Here is a 19,386-nt window from a genome sequence, read left to right on the forward strand (position 1 = left end):
AAATGCGTCGTCTGAAAAATAGAATATTTGATGATATTATTTTTTTCACATATTTAATCATAACATTAATTATATTATGTGATATTATGAAATACGGTGTACCGTAAATCTGTATCAGAAATTTGAGGCGTTTTATGGTTAATATATAATCTTCGAATACTTGTATATGGAATGGAAACAGGAACGCCTCATGGATATTTTAATAAATAAATTTTAGAACATTAGTTCCTTCAAATGTAATCATTGGAAGATGTATATAACAAAAGGAACAGAATTGTTTAAGTTCATGATATTCATATATTTAAACGTATCTGATTGAATAAAGATTCAACAAGAAGGGCTAAAAAATGAAGAGAACAAAATATGAATTATACAAAAACATTAAATAATAAACAAGTTAAATTGTTAAAATGTTCTAAAAATTATTTTGAAAAACAAACGATTGGGATAAATAGAAAGCTATTGATTAAAAACAGGCTGTATATAGTTTCGTAATGAAGACTTATTTTTATTTATTATAGACATTGGTATAAAATATTTCTGAAAAAATACAAGTATATGCGTTATATAAGTACGTAACATAACATTTACAAAAAGTTATTGCAAAATTAAACGTATGTAGTTCCTGAATAGTAGTTCAGTTCTATTAATTAATAACAATTATTGTATAATTAAATACATCCTTGTTGAGTTCGTATGCATTGTAAAATTATTTTTTTCTATGTAAACAAGCCAATCGTATTAATTAGATCCAAGTATGAAAAAGATTAACATATGTACGCAATTTCTTCTATACTGTATTAAATTATACAATACACTTGTTTTGTTACTGCCCTATGTGGTTGCTTCTGTGTATTTGTTCCTATGTAAAATAAAAAATGTATATCTACCTTCCCACAAATATTTTTTACTGTGACAAAAATGAACAGCTTTCAAGCAAGACCATATTACTAAGATAATACTGTCTTAAACAACAAAGTTTGTACCTCTTGGTTTCAACTTATAAGGCAGTGTAGGTTTTGAAAATATATTTGCAATTTTGTTGTGTAGATGTTTAATGCATTCTGGAAGAGGAGCATTTTCAGTTAGATTCTCTAACAGTGGTCGCTTGAAAAGCCTTTTTGCCTCCTGTCGTTGTTCTGGAGTCACAGCTCTATCATCCAGATGTACCAAATGAGGGAACCAAGATATGACGTATAACCTTTTTTTTATAAAAATATTTATAACAGTAAAGTATATGTAATCAGCATATATTCAACGTATGTGATTATTATTTATGTTATTATTAAAGCAGTTGATATATTTCTAATTGCTTTTTATGTTCATACCTGTACTGAAGATAGTCATAAAAGGTACCACCATTTAAATAACTTGGTGCTGCCTTGTTTCCCATAAGGCACAAATATCTGAGGTTGGGTAGACTCTCATAGAGATTCTTAACAAATGGGTACAATTCTTCTATATTATTATGATTTAACCACAGAAGCTGAAGTTTTGGCATATGTGGAAAAACTGTGTGATCATCTATGTTATTATGGTCTAGGTTTAAAGATGTTAAATTTTCAAATTCTGCCAAAAATTGTAAATTTCTAAAAGTGTAACAGGAAAAGAAATCTCATTTGATTGTATGGCTTTTGATCACTTAAACATGAACATTAATTTATACATGTACAATTGTATTACACGCATAAATATGTCAAATAATACATACCTACTAAACTTATTATGACTAATATCCAGTGTATGGAGAGTATTACTATAATTTTCAATAATGTCAAATGGCATATAAAAAAGGTTTTCAAAAGCAAGTGATAAGGAATCAACAACATCTACAGATGGTTTATCTGAAGATAAAGAGTTTGAATGTCTACAATGTAAATCTACAAATATTAGTCTTCCTAAGGAAGTCATAGCAAGTTGTTCCACTTCGTCTGCTTCTTTTTGCAATTCTAACTCATTAGTGTAATCCAACCTGCAAAGAGGTTATTCTATTTAATGCAATAACATCCAATATTCTCTGATTCAGAGAAAAACTAAGGAAAAAAAAATGTAAAGATATTCTCTGATATAAAATGTATACAACTTATATTTGAAAATTATATATTAGTATATGTATGACTAAAAGTTAACATTAAACTACAAAAATATTGATTATCAACATTAGTAAAAATAGTAACACTGTGAACATTTTATTTCAGGCAGCTTATTTTTTTCCCCTTTTTAGTATACACTTCTTTGAACACAGATGCGTTAGATTATGAAATATGAAATTCCTAAAAGTTAGATTACACATACACAATTTTGATAATCTTCTCATTCGTTAATACTAAGAAACCTATATGAATGTATCCATCTTAGAAAATTTACAAGTATATAAATTCTCAATGGACATCTTGGAATGATTAATAAGTTACTGATAAAAAGTCTCACGAAAACACACTTAATCATAATACTTACATTATGCCTCGACTTGTATCACAATACAGGGCAGTAACTTCAAACGAACAATCAACGCGTTAGGATCATGCAATACACTTTTCACTCACTACATTTACCTATACTATTCACCCTAACATTGGTTAAAGCTACAGCTTGCATTGAAAGATAATATTGCGTAAATAGAAGATCATGTAAGGCTGTAAGGCTTCAGTGTAATATGCAATGCATGTAGTGATTAGGTCAACCATAGTGAGTCTTCCTGCAGTTTGAATGATACTGAGCTCTCATCCGCGAAGATAGTACATAAAATTTATCGTTTATCTGATGGCAGTTAACGATAAGATATGGGCGAAACCGATTCGCAATTAAAATACTATCTGTATTGTGAGTGGTTCGAACCGAAACGGGAAACATTGAGGTTAGAAATAGAACATTACGTAATGTTTAAAATGCTAGGTAATGTATTAACAGCGTAAGTGAAATGTTAATCATTAGCCAAGATGAACAAGTAAAAATATATAATACGAAGGACTTACCGAATTTTCCTGCATATCTCGTTTTCAAATCTTCCCACCGAATGAGATTATGAAACTTCGAACACTGTATTGTAGTGAGATGGTGCTGCGTTACCATTTCGAATGCTTGTAAACTGTTAACATGGTTGAGAATCGAACGAAACGTCTTATGACATCGATTAATCGTTTTATCATTCTGTATTTTTCAGTTTGGCGGTAATCGTGCGTCATGTACCATTATTTTTTTTATTGGAACGAGCTGAAACAAGTATATTATTGCTGTTTAAAGCAGAAAGTGAGATGACATTCGTAGAATGCGTATTATATAAAAATGATCGATCTAAAGTTTAAATTTTTATATTTTCCATCGATTCATTAATTTCTTCAGTAAGGTAAGGATGAAAATAAAGTAACGTTTGTAAGATATTTAATGATCTAAGACCATGATCTTAAATTAGAATGCTATGGCTGTGGTAGATTTGTAGTTAGAATTTTCATATTTTTATTCGTAATATAAAAATTACGACATTCGTTTATATTATTTAATCGTGTGTCAGCGTTTTCAAATCTAATTCGAGAAAAATAATACTTTTGCTAAGTTCTACCATCTACACACACGCACCTTTAACCTTTATATCTATTTTACCTGTATATTACGGCAAATAATACTATAATCCCTTTGTATTAATGTATTAAACAAATTTATATATGTAAAGCCATCTTTCTCTCACGCCAGAAAGATGTATCTTACATCACAAAGATCTACCACAACCACAACATTATATTACACCAGGGAGATTATGCTAACGAAATACAAACAAGACGTAATGGGAATAATAATTCATTATAGAATTAAAGTCCATATACATGTTTATTTAAAGAGCTAATGTGCATTTAGTTTTTACATAACATTGCTGGTATCGTTATCGACACGTTTCACAGACAGTCAGTAACACCATTAATATCTACATATAAGCTATATGTCGAACAACAGTATCACACGTGTTGGCGATAATCGGCTGTCATAATTATCGTTTGTCTAATAAAATTCGTGACAAAAAATTTAGCGACGGCTTTTGTCTTTTTTCGTCGATTATTCTCTTTCGTTAGAACAATCGCTTTATTAAACAATAGGTCAGGATTTATCGTCGTGTATAGTGCGGTTGCCTGTAACAGATTATGCCCGACTCTATATGTTCACAACACTTCGACGCGTGTATTTGCACGCGTATTTTCAACGGGCAGTGACTGATAATGAAAGCAAGCGCCAAAGCGAATTTTACAACACCGTCATGCCTTCTACGGTGAAATTTATGACGAATATTTGAAAATTTTGCAGCGATACGCATACGAATAGAACACTCGTTCTGTCGCTCCTGTAACACCACTCCCCCGTACAATGTAAATCACCTACGAGGCAATTTGCACCTTCTTGCAACGTCTCGACTCATTCTTAGTACGATAGTCTATAACAAATAGCGTTTCAATAACAATAATGTTTATTGTAATGCCATGTATCGGGATCTGGTTTTAACTAATGGCATAATAAACAGAAGATGATTATTGGCGGTAAAATCTGCTACATTTCTGTCTTTTTTTCTTTGATTTTTATTGCAATCTTCATCTTCAAGTGAACCGGCTTTAAGGCGTGCTTGTGCACTTGTTGATAAAGTGTCAGACGAGTCATTAACACATTCGATGCAAATTATGCGACGTATCTTCGTTCTTTTATATTGTTTATCGTTTTTGCCCCATTTGTTGCCTTTTTCCTTCTTGAAATTTTGAAAAAAAATGTGGTTTGCATTCTGTTTATTTTGTCATGAAAAATTATCAATTATAGCTTCATTTATAAGAAATTTTACGTATATATTTTAAATATTCCAAGAAAAAAAATTAATTATTTTGCATTAATAACACACGAATAACGATAAGGTTTAATAATATGTTATTCATTGTATGTATTTCGTGTTGATTGAAAATCGAGGAAATCAATTGCCGTGTTATCGTTTTCAACTTTCTTTTATTGTACATTCAGAGTTACATGACAGACTATATTAAGTCGCGGAACAACGTTGCTGTTCAATACTTTCAAGCGCAAGAAAGTTTTCAAAGATGTAACTAAACGTCTCACAATCGTATTCATATACACGTTCATGTTTTTTCTTTATTTTCACAATTTCGCTTAAATAAAAGGTTCCGACGAACTGTTAATTCAGATAGAAGATATGAAAATATTAAATTTGTAGTTAAAGCATGTGTACAAATACGAACGCGAATATTTGAAATTTTACTCAAATTCGTTAAACTCCTAGTGCCCATTAAATTATTATTAATATTATAGCTATTATTTTGTTGCATATGTCGAATATTTTTTCTCCTTAATGTCTATTCAATAACATCGACTTTGGAAATGTTATTTAAAGAATTGAAGATAATACAGAGGAAACTGTACAGTAACATAATGTCAAAGTATCGGGCAATAGAAGACTAAATGGCTTAAAACTCAAATACGTACCGGTATTGTTTAATTCTTCGATTCTGCGTCGTCGATCCAACATCGATTAAATTTTAAAAACCTCATAATTATATTTATTGAATATAATTTATTGAAAACTGTCATTCAAATATATATACACATATATACATACACATACACATGTATATATATATAAGTGTATATTTCTGTTGATATACGTGTGTATCTTTTATTCCTCGGTATAACAGCGTATATAATGTCTATACAAGACACATTTAGGGCAATATTGAAACTCGTTTAAAATATAATACTTCATCTCAGTGATATTCCTTACACGATAATTAAGCCAACGTTTGTTTGATTAATCCGTCTCTAGTTTATTTCTGCCAATGATTACAAGAAGACATATTCATTTTTTTTTTCTTTTTAATTATTTTTAACACTGTTCCACGTCGATCTCTTCTTCAACGTTACACGAAAACGCTGGAACTATTTTATATTTTTATATATATATATATGCGGGTATCTTTTGTTCTGAACAAATTTCGTTTTTAAACTCTGAAAATACCGTCTGTTTAACAATGGAGGGAGATATTTTGTTTGCCAGAGTCGAACGGAAATCGATCGTTCGATTTTTCACCGCTTCGAAAGCACAACGATCTTGCCACTGGACGTGAAGGAGACTTGCACAGGTCACGATCATTATAGTTCGTTTTTCTTACATTTAAATACGCTACAGATACAAACATACAATGAGATTATATTTTAATTACCGCGAGCGTATCGCGCGCGGTAAAAGGAGTTTCGCTGTTGCGCGAACGAAATGATATTTATTTGTCAAACGCATCTTGATTCGTGAACTGGAATCGCGCAGACGATTATTTACAATCGTCAAAAGAAGAAAGGAGGAAATGAAAGAACAATCGATCTGTGCAGATGATGGTAATCCTACGAATGGTTTTTAAGAAATTAAATATTTGCATTTTATTATTCGTTGTCGAACAAAAAGAGCTTGGCTTGTCTCGTAATCTGGGGCTCGAGTAAATTGACCGTGAGAAATCAGTTGAATGAAGAGTAGAATGCGACGCAAGGGAGTATAGTATATATTTATGTACGTCGGTCGGTTTTCCGCGAGGCAAAGCGAGTTAGAAGGAAGTTTTTCCGAAAATAAAGTTTCCGGCTGCGGTCGGCTCGTCCGAGGAGAAATATTGCTTCCAGAGGTTGGTGAATTTATCCCAGGTAATTTCCTGTCCCTGTACAAAGAGAAACGATTCAATGGAATTAATGTTCCGCCCCTGAGCGTCGTATCCTTTGTACGAATCTGTCGCGTGATTTTCACTTACGACTCCTAATTTTTTGAAAGCCTCCCTGGCCTCAGCCTCTGCGACACCGTGGTATCTGCACACGTTACAGAATTCGTTCTCGTCGATCGATTTGTCACCTGACCAACAGAAAACGGCACATTCTTTTGGTTAGTCGTCAATTTGCTCATTGAAAGTGGCATTAAAGTAACGTTACAAGATTCGTTTATTTCTAAGCGACAAATACCTTATAACTACGTAGAACTTTCTTAGAACGTTCTTTACTTGCGTCAGATTTTTTTTCAAGTGGATAGATCAATATAAAAAAAGAGCGTAATACGTAGTGTCGTGAAATAATCATGTAAAACTCGATCAACTTGTAGGAAGTACGGAGTACAATGCAAGTAAAAGAGGAAAATGCTGAAGGGATGGGAAATCCCCATGGATCATCGGGCCCAGCGACATGCCCGTGGTCCTTTCGGAAAAGGGGCACCTGGATAGGCCAACGTGATCATATTTGGTCCTGAACGACTGTAAAAACGTGCGTGTGATGGGAGCACGAAAATCGTTAAAAAGGGACGTTTTGTTGGAAAAGGTTGTCGTTGTCGTTGGTCGTTACGAGTTGATTTAGTTGCTCTAGTTGTAATATATTAATTTATTAAGAAATAGTTCTAGTTAAATAATCATAGTTTTTTGCTCTATCATTTGTAAATAAATATATAAAAAGGAAATCAGTATACTCGTATGTAAGAAGCGAAGGTATTTCTGAAATTCAATATCGCAGGACTTGGTAAACAAGCTCCGAATATTTTTGTATTGATCATCATTTATTATTTTGAAAGTTTCAGTATGGCGTGGTTGCGAAATTCTTTCATAAATATTTAACGAAATTTCTCAAGATATTGGAAAAAGTGTATCCGAATTTTTTTTCATCATTCTGGGAACTGAAAGTATGATAAACTTACCAGATGCATCGAACAACTGGAACGTCACAGACATGTATGCTTGTTGCCATTCGGATGGGTTCGATGGATTTTTTGCGTATTCTTCCCACAGTGAAAACCATTCATCTCGACTAACCTGAAATAAACAGGAGAAACAGAAAGTATGAGTCAGATGTTTCTGCTCGGATCTTCTAACAAAAGCAGCTTTGAGTCGTTTCTTTCGAATACCGTACAGCAAAGTTCCACTGGAATTTCAACAATTTTACATCACTCGACGAGACCAAACGAAACACGTGTAATTAAATCTTTAAAATATAATTGAGATAGAAGACCAGGACAACTACAGTAAATTTTATATTCGATAGGAATTCGTTTACCTGACCGTCTTGATCTGTATCAGCTCCTTGCCTCAAATTATCCCACATTTTAAGCAAAGTATCCCTTATACTTTGAGCTTTGGGATTATCGGCAGACCAACCTCTGTTTTCATTGATTCGCTAAAACAAAGTGAAAAGAATCGTGTAAATATCATTTTCTAAAATATGAAATAAGTTTGAAAAATGTAACTGCTGTCTCTACGAAAGAGTCGAATATTTGTTACTATATCTCAACATTACTCTTTAATTAACTGTATCGTTTCTTCGACGGTCAAAGCTGAAAATGACTAAATAATAAAATATCGAATGCTTACTTGTATAGCAAGATCTAGATCCTTCTTATCAATCGCACCACTTTGATTGAAATCTAGGAACATAAAAAGAAAGTATAGATATAAATGTTATTTTCAGCAGAAAGTAAGATAACAAAATAGCGAAAATTCCCTTCCGATCCGACTCTGTCCACTCCATTAATCTTTGATCAATGAAAGCTCGAAGCTATCGCGAACAACTACAACGTAGCTCGTAGTTCGTTCGACTGGTACAGTCGGAGCGAGCCATTACTATCCTCGATATACGACATGACTGGATCTTCTCAGAAATTGGGCAGACAGAAGGGAAGGACAAGGTGAGAAAGAAGTACATAGTTGGTATCTGGCACGAGACCAAGGGAAAAAAAGGGTAGTGGAACGTTCAACGTTTATGTCAGGATAGTGTCAAAGGCATTGCCGCATTAAGTTGACACCGGCCATTTGGGGTAGCGTTAGCCTCGTCAGCTTATCGTTTCGCACGCGTCGATGATCGAAACAAAACCTTCCCGTGCCTCGTTGAAAACTTTTCACAGGGGAAAAGGGGCTCGATCACGTAGGCAGAACACGTGACAAGGAATCGATGTAATGAAATATGGGTATGAATAAGATAAGGGTAGCCAGAGGGATGGTATTTTGGCCTGTATCCAGCAAGAGCTGTGTGCAAGATCTGACGTTAGACCGGTGGAAAGGACGGTCTCTCGTCGATCGTGCCATTCATCGCTCAGAGCAAGGTCGTTGTCGTTCTCGCGACGTTTGAATCGGACGTCATTAGTTTTCGCAAAGTCGACCCAATTTCGCAAGTCGACTTTTCTGCCCCTTTTCAGGTGTCACCTACTATCCTTAGATTCCTCCGGGATTCATGCCGTTTATTAATTCCAATTTTGCCGAGTGAACCCTCTCTCTTTCGATGCTTTTCTACTTATTTCGCCTACTGTTCCCTTCCGTCTTCATTTTTCTTCTTCTTCTTCTCGCTTTCTTCTATTTTTCCTGCTCTTTGTTTATATTCTCTTCCGCGTGGTTTTGCCTCGATCGTCTTATCAAATAGTGATTACGATTCGACGATGTAAAATATACAATTGCGAAACCCGACGGCAGTCAATTTTTACCGAGGTCACGATGAAATAATTTAGCAGAACGAACGATTGGGAACACGCTAGATATCTGGTGGTTCCGTACGACGCTAAACTATGGGGATCTTTTATCTGATGTTAAATTGATTAGGAGGCACGTGTATCTGTCTAATATAGCTTCTACGCTACGTTTTGACCTAGTATCGGAATATCGTGCAATAATTCTCGTCAACCTTTCGTTATTATTTCGCTGCTCTGTATTTAAACAATTTCCCGAACAACGTAGAATTTGCAATATATACTTTGATCTACAGCGACTGTACGAACTTTAGAAAAAGACAATTCTACCGAATCACGCACGAAACAACAGTTCTCTCAAGGAAGAATATATCTAAATTTTTACCTCGATAATTAGAAAAGTCCAGAGAGAATTATTTCACGAAACACAGGGGAATCGTAAATTACGTAAAGATTTATTATCGCAAAGCAGCCTGTCGAATTAATATATCTATTGTCACGATCAGATTAAATCAATCATGGCAAAATCGGGCGATTTGGCTGCATACGTATAAACCACTAGTTTTCAAACGAAGATTCGCAATTCATCGCACCGTTCATGGCTTCTCTGGGTCACGGTGAAATACCGTATCGACAACGAAGAACAGCCCCGCAGGATATGTTTAGCAGTCGATCGACGGTCAAAGAAGGGAAGAAAGTAAGGGGCTAATGAGGGCCACGAAGCGTGTACACGCCTGTGACCTCCACACGCTCCACACAGGCAGCCTCATCGTCGCATAGCGCGACTGATCGTGCTAACGCAGTTCCCGATGCGCACGTAACCACACTTACCGATTCTATTCGCAAGTTTCGTTCTCTAATTACGCGTGAAATTTACGTCAGTCTATTATTCCCATCCGCCACACTGTCATCATCCGTGAGAAGTATCTATGTGTTATATACACATGCAAAGGTACTTTCGAAACTTTAACGCTGGAAGATACTCTGTCAGAAATTTTGACGCTTGTATGCGTCTACGTGAATGGCCTTTCTCGAAAATACACAGAACTGCGAATAAGTCGTATGAATGATTGCCCGCGAGTTACACATACGACGAACATAGAAACATTGCTCCGGTACGATAGGCGTATACGGTGAACGTGTAATTTCAACGCGACAAGACATCCCCCTTAACCGCGTCCATTGTTTATCTGCTCCTGTTCATACCATAAATAGGTGTCCAGCCTGACTCACTTTTGCTCAACCACTCCAACACATAGGTGCCATAGAGAGACCGAACAAAACGGCCCTGTATAGCCTTGATTCCGTTTTCAGCCCCCAAAAATACCCTCGAGAGGATGTCGTCTACTCTTCCTCCTCCAACCTTTCCGGACCGTATTTCATTTCGCTGGAAGCAGCGTGAATGTTCGCGCTGCTCTCCGCGATAGCCCCGAAAGGGGCCACCAATGGAAGAAGATTGTTAGCTGACCCGACTCGATTCGTGGAAGAGCTACGAGAAACGCGTTAAGATCCAGGGAACGACAATCGGTTTTGTTATTTCGTTACCAGGCAACTGACGACGCTTCTTGGGGAAAAATCGTAACCGATTCGCGATGAAAGCTTAACTATACCGGTCTTGTGGTTGATGGTCGTGAACGTTGGTTCTGATAAGGTGGCCATGAAATTTTCTTGGCACAATTAGGTGCCGTTAGGGATGCGTGATGATCGGCATGAAATCGGATTACTCGGAAGCTTAACGATCATGTTTGATATCGGGGAGAACTTTGAACGTGGAATGCGTGGAATGAATTCGTTTAAACGGATTTTTCCCCGATCTTTGCTCTCTCTTTTTTTTTTTTTTTAGTGTTTCTAGTTGGGGAAAAATCCAATTAAAGCTGTTATCTGATAAATTTGCTTTGGAAGAAACGTGGAACGTATTGATTTGTTCTTTGTACTAGACGGCGATCACCTCGGAGCGAATGTAAATGAAAATGAATTTTAAACGTGGCTTTGAAATAAATTGCTTTGAAATTTTGAAAGCAAACGTCTTGTTAGATTGTCGACCAGGTTTTACGTCAGACTATACGCACAGTACGGGACGCAACAAATTAATTAAAATTTGTCATTCTAACGCAAAGACTAAGAGCTAAGAGCTTCTTTTGTAAACAGATTGCTCGATATCAATGGGGCGGCTCAACGATAGGCGAAGATAATACAGCGATAAGCATAAAACAGAATAAAACTTAACTACTAACTAGGATAATCGACGAGGATCTTTCAAATTGACACCGTGGAAAATTAAGATTTTATACAATCGACACAAAGTACGAAGGCTATCAAGATAAAACGTAGTGTACTCACCGAAAAAGGTGTTGAAAACGTAGAGTAATTTCGTTTTACGGAACTCTGACAGTGGCATCTTGTCAATCTGCAACAGAGAGGAACAAGGGAGTTGTTAAGCGTGTCCGTACGTTCGTGTGTGTCATGTTAATATTCATTCTCCGATCGAATGACGATCAGGGTCGATTGTCTCGAGCGACCGACCCTTATTTTATCTCGTCAGTAAAAAGTAACCGCGGCTTGCTTTTTATCGAGCTGCTTTGTACAACGCCTCGATATTTACAAGGCCGTCGTGAAGACACAAAGTCAGCTTAATTCAGGTACATCGACAGGTGTTTTCCGATATCTGGACAATAATTAAAAACTTTCGAATCTTATTTTCGTGACAGTCCTTCGATTCGCTAACGAGCCTTCTTAGACATGCGACCTATTTCACGTAATAATGAGAATTCTTCAGACGTTTGAATTTCTAATTGAGAAAATTATTCATTGTTACTAAAATATTCATATTCGATATTCCACAATTATCCACTATCGTAGTGGTGCTGATATATTCTACTAATAAAGGAATTGAAATAATTGCAAATAATTGCCCTGATATCTAAAGTGTCTAATTTATGCTTGTATATGGCTGCTTTGATTTAACGGTAACGCAGCTCAAGAAATATAAAGTCTAGAGCGAATGCGTTTAAAAATTTAGCAAGAGATCTTCGCCAGTCATTTCAACGATATTATAAGGCTGACTTAACACGAGATACATCACTATTCGCGAAAACGATACCTTCCACTTGTAGCGTCACAAAACAACTGAAGATGTGCCAGTGTTGTTACTTACTGGCCTTGGAGCAAAACTAAAGCCAGATTGATGGCGGCTTAAGTGATCATTTTTCCCCCTGACGCGGAACTAATGGAATTATAGATACATCGTTTTACATGATAAAAGTAGAAACATAAGGTAGAATTGTCCTTTTCACTGAAAGCAAATATGAACTTTTCTAAGTTGTGTCACTGTCAAAGCAAAGCAGCGATATCTTTACAACGAAAGCATCGAACGTGTTTGTTCAAAAAAAAAAAAAAGAAAAATTCGATCAAATGAATTGTCTCCTGATTATTTTAAGCGAGATACGAGAACTTTAACGAGCAGTTTACAAATTGTTCAACTCTTATTTTACGAGACGTGGTCTTACGTTTATTCGTTGGAGAAATTTTGGAAAAAAAGCTGTTGGTCCTTCCTTTTGCCCCAAGCCGAAATGACTGACATACTCACAGAAGGCAACCCTTTATATAATAAGATTTAAAAGCCTTTCCTTACCGAAGATAACGTGTCTATTTGAGCGTTTAATGACGTACATTTCGCTATAATGCCACAATAATACTGTAGATGTAATTTAAGATATCTGCAAACATCAGGAATGTATTATTGACCGTAACGTGACGTAAATTATGCTCAAGTGATTCACACGAAACGAAACGTTGCTTGGAGCCTGTTCTTTCCCTTTTCGTCGAATCCTATGTACTTGATGCCATCGACCATCGAATTTTACTTGCGGTATAATATTAACCGTATTAATAACGATTCCATCGAGGTTCGGAAACTCTTATGTGCCTACGGCGATTACGCATTCCTATGTAAAATACGATGGTAATTCTCCTTTATCGAATATTTGATCAACCTCTGACGTATTTAAGAAGAATCGAAGTATATCTGAATGCTTTGTCGTAAACATATTAAGCAATTAGGGAAAAATCTACTGCCTGGTTGGGAAACATAATTTTCATCATCCGTCAAGTTATCACGTGTGCTGAATAAATTTGTTACGTTTATGGTTACCGGTTTCCTTGAATCTCACGTATACATATTTTATTGACTATTTTCTCCAGCCTCTTCAGTGAATATCTAGTAGTTTATGATAATAAACTCGTCGAAATAGCTTCTACGATATTTATCGTATTCATCTTTCATTCATGACTTATAGTGTCTTAATTTGTTATACGTAGAAAATATGCGAGTATCGATAATCATTTCTACAGTAAGATATTTTAGAATTTATCAAGATAAAATTAGAATCTTTGACATTGATCAAAGTCAAAGCAATTCTGTATTTACGTTTTAAAGCGTAAACCATAAATCCCCTATTTTAAGAATGAAAACTTTTTCCTTTCTCTATTGGTTTTTCTTCTGGCGTTTCTTATTACCATTTTCTCGTAATGTTCAATCATCGTTCACTGTAATTTGCACGTGTGATATTCAGTTTAGAGAAAGCAGAGATCAATTAACCTCGTAATCCAATTACCACCTATTATATAATAAGGACGTTCGTGGTTAACTCGCGCTAGAAAATCCGAGCAACGATCATTCAGTACGATGTGAATATTATTAATCGTCGTATGATTTGTAATAAATAAAAAATAATAACAAGTAATCAGCCCTGATAGCTATCTATTGAAAAGAGCCACAAGAAAGTAGCTACAGCCAACATTGTAATCGTGTATAACTGTATATCATTAGAAGGTGGTATCGCGTCAAGGTGAATGTTGACGTCAATCTTTAAAGTGATTAACGTTGCACGGTAATCTTTTCATTTGAAAATGTCCGTGCTCGTGAACGTTTCCATGTAACTCGTCGTTTATCAATTTGCCAATCAACACTAGCGAAGATTTTACGATCTAAGAGCTCCTTTCACCGTTGATGGTGTATGATACACTATCTTCTAATTTGATAATAAGTAAATTGACCGCGAACTTTGTTGAAGTCGAACGGTTAGCGAATTTCTGCCATCGTTCGGATAGTTTAATGGCAACTTCTAGTCGCCATTATTGGCCGTGCAAGTGTTGCTGGTTTGCAAACAGCTCGCCACGACTTGGAACTGGTTAACTTGTAGGCAATTTCCCCATTGATCGAACTTGACTGTAAACTGAAATAGTTTGTGTCGATTCCTGTACACCAGTTTTTTTCAAATTGATTAATTAACAAGTCGGTAAACAGCGTAGTTTGTTCGTGTGTATTATGCCGGGTCAATTAAAATTGTAGATAATCAATTTGCTTGGATGCAAGCGCACTTGTATAGTTGAAGTTTTCTCCCGTTTATGCCGTGTGTAAAATAACAGATACTTTGAAACAATGTTTGTTCTTTTATTCTCGATCTCCCAGCAGCCGTACAGAAATTTAATTGAAAAAAATTACTTCGTGAAAAAATGTTTTCAGTCAAGCTATTATCCTGCATTGCACTTCCAGTCAATTCTGGTCAATAACTGTGAAACTTGATAACAATGTGAAAGTTCTTCCACCAAAAAAAAAAAAAAAAAAACAAAAAAAAAAAAAAACAAACAAATAAAAATAAAAACACGGAGAAAAGAGAAAACTTTTAATAATTATAATTATCGCAAATCGATAAAAGCTTTCAATGCACGTTATAAGCAAAAAATGAAGCGTGAAGTAAAAGAGATAATAAGCCGATAAATTGTTGTGCTTGAAATTCGGCGACGTCTGCAAGATAAGGCAGTCAGACAATATGGCGATGCAACACAAAGATCCAGAGTAAGCTTTAAGTCCATTGTTTCCACTAACACTATGAACAACCTCGATTCTCTAGCAACGTAAAATATACGTGAAACCAGCTCCTACGTTGCAGTCTTGTTATCTGCTCCTGCCAATATATCAACCTGTCAATACGCTAAATATTGTACAGATTTGATGAGATACACGTGTATATACGTGGATCTCCAATAAAAAAAACATCTCAATGATTCTCGTGGGGTGTACTATAACTTGGCTGCTATATTGGACTATTTTCTACACTTTTTTTAAGTTCATTTATTCGCTTTTTATTTGCTGCTCTTTTGTTACTGAAATTGATGCGTCGAATAAAATATTTTAGAGCTTCGAATGGATATGAGTAAAATGGGACGATATCGATTATAGACTTGTTGAAACGTAAGTTATCAAAAGAGCTTGTTTGTTCGTATTTTCAATGGAAACCTGCATCATACGTCGATACGTGTAATTAATATTATAATTAATATCGAAGGCTCCTTTACGATTTGACAAACTAGGTATTAAATCTGCATATCGTAAACCTTTATCGCTAAATAAAGACGCGACCGTGAAAGATTGAAAGGGTATAGTTTATTTTTAGCCCACTGGATATGGAATTTTATTGGTGGAGCAATTACAAGATAAAGTAACGTAGGAACATACTGTGTCATCAATCGAAAGAGAAATATAATAGATAAGTTACGATAAAGATAGATATAGATAATTTTCTAAGTAGAAAACGCAACGACTAGTTGTACTTCCATCCGACGAGTCACTTTCATTTTAGGATACGCGTGTTTATTTCCTACGATATTTATTAAAACAAAGCAAACAAAGTTTCCCAACGAGTAACGTTTTACGTTGCTGTACAACGATTGATATAAAAATTTAGTTTCAAATTAGCCTTACGCATTATTCAAATCTCTGGATTAAAATATTTCTCGGTGGAGGGCAAAAGTACCTAATCCCGGTATAGTTATGGCGCAACTTGGCAGAAACTCGTAATTACCAAATGGGAGTTCACGTTATTATTAATTCCAGTATTATTACAACCAAAAAGTAAACGTACTGCCCTGTTATTTTGAATAAAAGCAAATGACGCATTATACATGGTAGAACATTTTTATATACAAATATTTAATACCAGAGTCAGAAAGGTTCCAAATGGTAATATTATTTGTAAACTATTTTTTTATTTTCTAATATTACCGTCATCGTAAAATTCTAATTAATAGTATATAACATATCTCTAATAGTAAATAATACTAATAGTAAATAATAATAATCTCTCTTGACGAGAATTTCTTCCCGGAGGAATTTTTTCAATTCTCAGAATAGATGGGAATCAGCGATAAGTATATAAATCTGGCAAATAACGTTGCTGAGGTAATAAATTGTATTTTAAGATATGACACCTGTATAGGGGTATGCATTATCTTGATAGAAGATGACGTTTCTCTTTGCTAAACTTGGTGAAATTATTTGCTGTTTAATATACATATACAGAGTGTCCCGCAGTATCGGGCAACCGATACGGCCATGGATTCTGGACACGAAAGCAATAAGAAAAGTTCGTAGAAACGTATACTCTGTTCGATCTTGTTTGTGCGAGTTATAGCGAGTTTTATATTGGAATAATTCTATCGAAAGGTGGAAATAGTTGAAGTAATTTCACCTATTCATTTACAAATAGAACCCAATATCCAGCGAATAATACATAGAAAAATGGAGAGTCTAACAGATTGATAAAACGTTTCCAATCTTGTCTCGTGTTCGAATGCAAAAGAGATCATTTCGAAGACCTCTTGTGTACGTATGCAGATACAGTTTGTTTAAGAAGAAACACGCCATAGCTCGAAAACAGGATGAAATAGTTTTACGTGTTTGTATGAACTTCTTTTTATCGTTTTCATGTGAAGAATCTACCACCGGAGCGGTTCATACGGCAAATGAATATCCGTTGCACTAAAAAATCCAGAGCTGCTGTTACTGCTATACTTCGTTCGAAGAAATTTTCAAACGAGCCATATATTTCGGGGTTACTTTTTAACATTCCTTCTTTATTACCACAAGTTCTACGACGTAGGATTTACAATAGTATTTCTTCGAAAGAAATCCTTAAGCGAATAAAGATTCCAATTTCTTCCACTTCCAACTTCTTTCCTCGATCACCGTACGAACCGTCGAAACTGGACGAGAGGCGCAAATACGTAAATATACGTACACGTATTTCTATGCCACTAGTAATACGATTTACATATCTCAGGGAATAAAATATCTCGGAGAAATAAAATTTTACCGATCGAAAGTCGCACGATGATTCGCTCGCAAGGTGTGTCACGCCACCTGTATGGATATTATAACGAGCAATGAAAGATATAATGGTGGGTCGAGAGAGTTAGAGCTATAAAGGTCGAACTGTATTATGGATTTTCTACGCAAAGTCCGCGAAACGGAAAAACGATAATGCGTGCGGCTTGCAATGTCGATCAAAGCAAACGGTTAGAGGGTTATACATATTGGATAACGTTGTAGAAATTAAAGTAGAGCGATACAACGTAAAAGTTATTTTCTTATTTCTTTTTTACATCCTTTTTTTTTTTTTTTTTGATGTTAAAAAATAAATGGGGAGAAATAAAATTTTATCATATGGATTCGGGTAGAAAATATTAAAATATGTTTCCCGTCTTCTTTATTAATTGTGTCCGTATCTAGCAAGAGATGCATAACGCATGATCTATTTCTTTCATCAGTCGCTTTCAGTGTTTAATTAAAATCGTGTTCAATTTAGTGTAGAATGCATGGCCGTTATCACTAGAATGATCGTATTGTCTCTATAGTTTCGTTGCGTCATGCGGAAAATCCAAAGGCATATGCGAAATCGCTAAAAAATAATAAAATACAAGACGGGAAGTCTAAAGTGAAATTTTTCGATTCCGTATATTTCCTTATGCTACTGTGTTATTAATGTGATTTAATTTTTATCGCATACATATGGAAATTACAGGTGCACTTGTTTTATTCATTTTTAAGGAAATATGCGTTAAGTACGCTATGTATGTTCACCCCCGCGACTTCGTATACGACTGTGGACTTGGTATAACAAAATTTTCACAAAACACACAAGTATGGAGCGCGTGGATATGTTTAATGTTTTCGTTTTAGAATTAACGTCACAGATATCGCTAGTTTACCGCGAAATGTCGATAAATACGATTTAATGAGAAAACTAGGAAATCCGGATCAATTTGTTTTTCATTAACAGTGAGTTTACTTGAGTAAAGAAAATAGAAAAAGTTTTATTTGAACCTAGTATTCTTCATCGCTTCCAAATTTAATGGAACTTTTTCTTCTTTGCATTTATAAAATAAATAAATATTTATACGTAGCTTTAATGTACATTGGTTTAAAAAATTAATTTGATCATTTTTTTTTCAAAAGCCTTTTTAATAAAGAATTATAGCTTGTAATAGTCTCTTTTAAAATATCACATTTAATACTTTTCACGCTCTTTTTATATAGTAAAGGTAAAAACAAAATTTCGTACACAATTAATTTTATATCTAAATACCGTCGATTAAATCAAATGTGTTTTTAATGTTCAAGCTACGTATTACGTTTTAATTATCCTTAGTTACAACCCCGATATAAGCTGCTTAATCGCAATACGCAAACTTTTCGTTCGTATAAAAGTTAAAATCAAAATTATGTATTAATAGTTAGTATGTCATAAACTTTCATCGATACGAAACAAAATTGTTATATTTTAATTTTTTCTGGCGATAATTACACGATACGAATAATTGCTAGTGTCGTATACGAAGCGAACACTTTTCCATTACATTTGCATTAAAACCACGCAAATCTTCGTTTATACGGAACGAATTCCCTGGAACTTTCAATCTCGTCGATGGTAATCAATTTCAGCAATTTAATCTCGCACTGCGCGCGAGCTAGGAACTTTGCAATGCCTCTTAAAACGAAAATCTCGCGTCGATACTTAGGTACGACGCGGATATTTGTCGCGACGAGACTATTAGAATTTCAATTTTCCCGACGATAATCGTTGTGCGTGTAAGGA

At 34.9% G+C, this 19,386-nt stretch overlaps 2 protein-coding genes across 3 annotated transcripts in view; both read right to left on the minus strand.

Moving 5' to 3' along the window:
• Positions 1–482: 482 nt before the first annotated feature.
• On the minus strand, positions 483–3,140 carry LOC126873918 (leucine-rich melanocyte differentiation-associated protein-like). Of its 2 annotated transcripts, none has more exons than XM_050635290.1 (4): positions 2,976–3,140; positions 1,712–1,972; positions 1,329–1,589; positions 483–1,201 (listed from the first exon to the last, which is right to left on the minus strand). In XM_050635290.1, exons 2-4 carry the CDS (start codon positions 1,909–1,911, stop codon positions 967–969), a joined length of 696 nt encoding a protein of 231 aa, XP_050491247.1. In that variant the 5' UTR covers positions 1,912–1,972; positions 2,976–3,140; the 3' UTR covers positions 483–966. The 2 variants fall into 2 exon arrangements, with proteins under 2 accessions (XP_050491247.1, XP_050491246.1); XM_050635289.1 differs by lacking the exon at positions 2,976–3,140 and adding an exon at positions 2,458–2,954.
• Positions 3,141–4,954: 1,814 nt separating this feature from the next.
• Positions 4,955–19,386, minus strand: part of LOC126873919 (calexcitin-2) — a 44,292-nt gene continuing 29,860 nt past the window's right edge. The window contains exons 2-7 of the mRNA XM_050635291.1: positions 11,792–11,858; positions 8,367–8,419; positions 8,053–8,172; positions 7,697–7,811; positions 6,774–6,871; positions 4,955–6,683 (exon numbers count right to left, since the gene is read on the minus strand). Of these exons, the coding sequence (XP_050491248.1) occupies positions 6,576–6,683; positions 6,774–6,871; positions 7,697–7,811; positions 8,053–8,172; positions 8,367–8,419; positions 11,792–11,849 (552 nt within the window). The 5' untranslated portion in view covers positions 11,850–11,858 and the 3' untranslated portion in view covers positions 4,955–6,575. The remainder of the gene's footprint in view (positions 6,684–6,773; positions 6,872–7,696; positions 7,812–8,052; positions 8,173–8,366; positions 8,420–11,791; positions 11,859–19,386) is intronic.

This window comes from Bombus huntii, chromosome 15 (assembly GCF_024542735.1).
Source record: "Bombus huntii isolate Logan2020A chromosome 15, iyBomHunt1.1, whole genome shotgun sequence".
Classification (NCBI taxonomy): Eukaryota; Metazoa; Arthropoda; class Insecta; order Hymenoptera; family Apidae; genus Bombus; species Bombus huntii.

Bases quoted from the DNA above. Each gene is read 5' to 3' on its own strand.
- LOC126873918 (XM_050635289.1), bottom strand. The intron at 1,590-1,711 runs GTATGTATTATT...TTACACTTTTAG, and splicing joins AGTCATAATAAGTTTAGTAG to AAATTTACAATTTTTGGCAG. The intron at 1,202-1,328 runs GTATGAACATAA...TATAAAAAAAAG, and splicing joins TATGACTATCTTCAGTACAG to GTTATACGTCATATCTTGGT.